Raw genomic sequence first — 6197 nt, forward strand, 5'->3', positions numbered from 1 at the left:
CATCTCTTAAGTTACAGTCTTCGAATCGCTCTATGATTTCATTAAGCCATTCCAACTGGCCAATTCGTGGGGCTTCGACTGCAGCTTCATCAGATTACATGAGTAGAGTGTCTAGGAGGCTCAGAACGTGTGATAACGCCATGATGGCGCAGGGAACTGTAGTCGTTCAAACTCATGCAAAGACAAATTATTGGTTTGCGTTATGGCGCCGTCTGCTGCTTGGCAAGTGTTGATGTGACGGTCTCCTTCGCCAGCAGTTGGCGCTGTCCGGGCGCTTTGCGGAGATCGGATCTTTGGATGCCGAGCTTCGGTGTCGAAGCAATGGACTCCGCTTTATGAATGGCAACAAGGTTGGATTAACCCAAGGGCACCCCTCTAATTCTGAGTTTTATGAATTGTTTGTGCAGGGTGTGTTTAGTAAAGTCCTGAAGGGATATCAGATTTAAACGCCATGGTACCAATAACCCATTACCCAACCACCCCTCTTGGGTTAATCCTTCTTTATGCACATTTCTAACGATAAAATTAGAAATTTCAGATTAGACGCTATCACCTCCAGTTCAACTTCCTCGATTAGACGCATCAAGGTGCTGCCTAGAAGGCTATCAGGGATGGCCACATCCTAATAACCACGCCGCCTCCTAGTGAAAATGGGCGAGGAACTTTCTACCGACCATGTCAAGGCGCATGGGGCGGCTGACGGAGCTGCCAAGTGCTGCTATTACGACAAGGACCAGCCATCGAACGGCGGTTGCTTTGAGAGCATCAACGCACAGAATAAGCCACACAATGGAGCAGCAATCGCTACTGGGAAGCAGTCAGCGATAACGCATGCTATCGCAGTGTCGCCCTTAAAGTCCTCGACGAAAGTGGTGAAGGTGCACGTGTCAAAGGACTACATGAAGTTCAATGCCGCTCACTTCATCGCATACAAGGTAACTTACCGCGCAGAAAAATAAAAACGAATAGATATACCCGGGGTGAAGCACTTAACCGATTGGATATTTTGTGGCAGGGATTCCGAGAGAAGCTGCATGGCCACAACTATCGCTTGGCTGTCACGATTACAGGAGAAGTTGGCTCGGATGGATACGTGATTGACTTTGGAGAAATTAAGAGGATGTCGCGTGTAATCTGCAAGGACTTGAACGAATCCTTTCTTGTACCCATGAAAAGTGATGCGCTGAAGGTAAGCAAAGTGCTAGAACTAACGATAATACTTTGATTGACATAAAGGTTGGCTTAGATTTCATGTGACGGCACGAATATCCACATAGCTACGGAAGACATGGCGACATTTAGGTATTTTGATTTTATGACGTAAAGAGTGTCCGTGATTGTTATTTTATTTATTGTTTCTTATTCGCCTTATACAGTTTTCCTAAGACCGACTGCTCTTTGCTGCCAATCGTACACACATCAGCAGAGGAGCTCGCCATTCACATCGTAAGAACCCGCAACTTTACTTGGGTTACACTAGGTTTGTTGACGTACATATATTTTGTGCAGAGTAACCGGCTCCTGGACGCATTCACACTCGACGCGCTCCTGGTAAACAGTAATTGGTGGTAGAAAGATAACTGCTCGAGTGCTAACGTCCTTTAATTTATGCTTTTACAGAGGCGAGGCGTGCAGAAACTGGAGGTGACACTTTCGGAGGCAGACCAGCAGTTCGCTTCGTACGAGCGCGTCCTGCTCGTTTAGATACCGTCATAGTGTACTCGTAGAATAAACGTTGAAAGTTTGTGAGGAAAATAAGATTATGGCAAACATTCAAGGCAATCCTTATCCTGGGAAGAAAAGCTGTATGACACACAGTATTGACATAGTTTCTGTAACGGGGTACGTAGCCCTAAGTGTACCCTGGTTACATGAAGTGTGACACTTCACACTTCAGGAGTATGACACGTCATACTCCGGGATATTTGGTACAAGGTACCAAGGTCGTTCAAAGCCAACCATATGTTAAATGACATTGCATTTCTATAGGTAACTAATAGTTTGTATTAAACCCAAACTTAACCTACCTATAAATATACTCAGTTTACAATCTACCTTATTTAGGTCACTTCGCTCTCTTTAATTAAAGAGGGGACCTGTGAACTGCCGTTCACTGAGAGTTTGTATACTCTCGGAAGATAACTTCCTCTAGCGCAAGGTGCTGTGTGACCCCGTCACACTTGGTAGCACTCGTAGTCAATCCACGCCATCGCGGGTAGACTACCTGAACCTCTCCGAAGTTCGTTGCCATGGATAGGAACGACTTCTCCCATTTGAACGACTCTCAGTTCGAGTCGGTTCGGAAGATGGCAGGCATCTTCGGGATGGAGGCCCTGCAGAGCCTGGTGGTGTCAACACCGGCTGAGCAGCTCGAGCGCGTCAATGCATTTGACGCGTACGAGCAGGGCCTCATCGCGCATGTGCGGGAGAACCTGCAGGCTCCGGCGGCGGAAGTAAATCCGCCTCACCCGAAGCCAATACGGCTGAAGGTTAAGCCGTATGAAGGGAAGGAAGGCGAGAACCTTCACGTCCGGGTCCGAGAAGTAGAGCTCGCGATGGACGCGGCTCTAATCTCGACCGAGCAACTGCGTGTCGCTTTTGCACTCTCCAACCTTAGCGGCCGTGCTAAGAGTTGTGTGTACACACGGGAAGCAACATCCCCTGGATGTTTCACATCCTGGGCTCAGCTGTGCGAACAGCTCCGAGCCGCGTTCCTCCCGGCATACTACGAGTACCGCCAGCGTTCGCGCTTCCTCGCGTGTCAACAAGGAAGGCGCGAGCTGCACGAGTATGTGCAAGAGATACGGGAGCTCACGGCGTCCCTAGTGGGAAACCCACTCAACGAACACATCAAGATGACTGTGTTCATGGACGGCCTTCGAGCGGGCCCCGCACGCACTCAGCCGTTCCGGGTGCAGTCAAGCACCCTTGAAGAGGCGATTCAAGTGGCTTTTCAAGAAGGGTACAGCCATCGCCAGGCGCGTACGCCGGCCTCAGCGTGGCCTGGGAGTTCCTTGTCGGCTCCCGGTCGAACAAGCCCCAACGGACCCGTTCCCATGGAACTCGGGTCCGCCGAACAGCGTGACATCCGCTGCTTCGGCTGCGGGAAGGTGGGCCACTTCAAGCGCGACTGTCCCGCGGAAAGACTCCGCAGACGGTCCTTCCCCAAGCCCGTCCTCAAGGGTCGCTGGCAGAAGCCAGGATCCCGGGGACAGGGGAACGCCGGGAACCAGTAGGGGCGTGGCGCCCTACTGGGAAAAGAACTAAGTCTTCGTGATGGGTGCGCGGGTGGCGCGTACCACGAGGACTTAGCCCCTGAGAGTCTTCGCACTCTCAAATCGGCGAAGAGCAACGGCGGGCTGCTCGTAGTACACAGATGTGTACGGGGATACGATCATCCCTTTAGAATCTTGATCGATTCTGGGGCGTCGAAGAATTTCGCACGCCGCCAGACGGTTGCTCGCAGCAGCAACAAGTCGTCCGATGCTTTGAGAGAAAGCAAGGGCAACGGGACGGTGTCAGTACGACTAGCCGACGGGAAGGTCGTCTCTGTCCTTAACGTCCAAGTGGATCTGGCCGTCAAGTTTGAAGACTTTGACAGCCTCGAACTGTTCACTGTTCTCGATATGGATCCATATGATATGATCCTGGGCATGCCCTGGCTTGAGAAGCACGAGCCCTGGATCGACTGGCGAGGCAAGGCAATCGGTGCCAGCCGCCCTGCGCAGTCCGACCGAGCATTGGCGAGTCATGTTCCCACTCTGTCAGGACCTGGGGCGCCCGCAAGGGCTGCCAGGGTACCAAAGCATTCGGCAGATGCTTGGGAGTCGTCGACGTATATGACGACTCCGAGGATGCTTTGATGGTGGCCGCGCCAAGAAACGGCGCTGGCCAAGTGGGTAATCTAGGTCCACAGGCTGGTAACTTAGTTCCGCAGACAGCTGCAGCTGTCACGAACACTGAAAACAGCGTGTTCAGAGTGGGTAACAGAGTTCCACTCACGGTCGCCCAGACCATAACTGAAGAGGAAGACGTCGGATACGCTTCCTGTGTGGGTAACACAGTGTCACACGCGGTCGCCCAGACCATAACTGAAGAGGAAGACGTCAGATACGCTTCCTGTGTGGGTAACACAGTGCCACACGCGATCGCCCAGACCTTAACTGAAGAGGAAGGCGTCGAACACGCTTCGTGTGTGGGTACCACAGTACCACACGAGGCCACGAGTGCCTCGGATGTCGTAGCGCCGACATCCCTAGACGTGGGAAGCAAAGCTCCCCGTCACAGTCGCCGTCGTCAACGACGCCGACGCCGCCTCAAGTCGGATCCGAACTTCGTTCCGATCGACGTCGCTTCAAGCGACTCGGAGTCCAGGGCCCGGGCTCCTCCGACAAGGCCGGTGGAAGAGTGTTATCACATCTTCGATGGCGAGACTGGATTACCCGTCAAGGCATCTGGTGTCCACTTGGAACCGCTGCGAGAGGTCGCAGGGATACTGCACCTCGACGAAATGACGGCTGAGTCTTTCCTGACCAGCCTCAAGGCTGGAGCGATTGCTGAGATGGTACTTATGAGACCTGATACCACTCAGGAGGAGCTGAACTCCTCCTCTCTCTTGGACGAGAACGTCCTGGAAGACCTGAACAAGCAGCGTCAGGCGCGCTTGGGTTCTGAGATTCTCAAGAACCCCAAGGATCCGGTGTATCCTTTGGTGACGGAGTATGCGGACGTGGTGAACAAACACCCACCGACCCAACTCCTACCGGATCGAGGCGTACGGCACGAGATTGATCTCGTGCCCGGCACAAAGTATTGTGTCACGATACGTTGGCCGCTCCCGCGCGAGCAGTGCTAGGTCATTGATGCCTTCTTCGTCGCGAAAGCGAAGGCAGGCATGGTGCGGGAGTCGAAATCCCCGCACTCGACGCCAACTTTCTGCGTTCGGAAGCCGAACGGAAAGTGGCGTCTAGTTCACGCTTATAACAAGCTGAACAATGCAACGGTGCCGGCCCAAACACCAATCCCACGAAAGGATGTGTTGTTGAACAACATGGCCGGGAGCGTACTGTATAGTGCGCTGGATTTGGTAGACGGATACTACCAAATCCTGATGCGAGAGAGCGACATCCCGCTCACCGCGGTAAGCACTCCAAGCGGCATGCTTTGGGAGTGGCTCGTCATGCCGCAGGGCTTGTCTAACGACCCGGCGACGTTCAATCGCCTGGTGACACAATTGTTCCGCCCTTTGCGTACCTTCGTACAGACGTACTTTGACGACATATTCGTCCATAGCCGTGCCGAAGGAGGCAAGACGGCCATGGAAGTGCACCTAGGACACCTCCGTCGAGTGTTGGACGTAATGCGAGCGAACAAGCTCTACGCCAATATCGACAAGTGCGCTTTCGCGTCACCAGAGATTAATGTTCTCGGTTGCTTCGTATGCAACGTGGGCGTTCGGGCTGACCCAGACAAAGTCAAGGCTTTAGCAGCATGGCCGATGCCCCGATCCCAGAAGGATCTTCGAAAGTGGTTAGGCTTGGCCAACTACCTTCACAAGTACAGCGCAGGGTACGCGGGCTCCGCTAAGCCCTTGTCGAGTCTCCTTGAGAAGGACGTCGACTGGCGCCGGGAGCAGGAGCAGTAGGATGCTTTTGACAGCATCAAGGCCGGTCTCCAAGAGGTCCCTGTCCTGGCCCTGCCGGACGAGACGAAGCCGATTAGCGTCGTCTGCGATGCCTCCGATTACGCCATCGGATGTGCATTCCTACAGACCGACACGGCTGGACATGAACGAGTCATCTTGTTCCAGTCCAGGCAGCTGAAAGCCGCCGAGCGGAACTACCCTGTCTACGCCAAGGAGCTTTTGGCAATGAAATATGCCCTTGTAAAGTTTCGTGTTCACCTTCTGGGCTGTAAGCCTTTTGTGATCTACACAGACCACGCGTCCTTGAGGACGGCGACTAACTCGCCTCACCTCTCCCAAAGGATGGCGAGGTGGCTGTCCTTCTTCGCGAAATACAACTTCCGCGTCGAATACAAGCCGGGCAAGCTCAACGTGCTTGCGGACGCCCTCTCTTGGCGTCCCGACTATGAGTTGGCCCACATCACGCGGGTGACAACGGATCTATTTGATCGGATACGCATGGATAAACACTGGACGTCTGTCGTCAATGTTGATTCCCCAGTCTGCGTCCGTA

General features: G+C 53.4%; 1 protein-coding gene across 1 annotated transcript; it reads left to right on the plus strand.

Annotated features, from left to right (window-relative positions):
* Positions 1-650: 650 nt before the first annotated feature.
* PITG_11393 (uncharacterized protein) lies at positions 651-1704 on the plus strand (the record flags this gene model as incomplete). Its single annotated transcript, XM_002900939.1, has 6 exons — positions 651-935; positions 1016-1189; positions 1247-1302; positions 1377-1446; positions 1510-1551; positions 1621-1704. 6 exons carry the CDS (start codon positions 651-653, stop codon positions 1702-1704), a joined length of 711 nt encoding a protein of 236 aa, XP_002900985.1.
* Positions 1705-6197: the final 4493 nt, after the last annotated feature.

The sequence above is a fragment of the Phytophthora infestans genome, genomic scaffold (genome assembly GCF_000142945.1).
Source record: "Phytophthora infestans T30-4 supercont1.23 genomic scaffold, whole genome shotgun sequence".
NCBI classification, from domain to species: domain Eukaryota; phylum Oomycota; class Peronosporomycetes; order Peronosporales; family Peronosporaceae; genus Phytophthora; species Phytophthora infestans.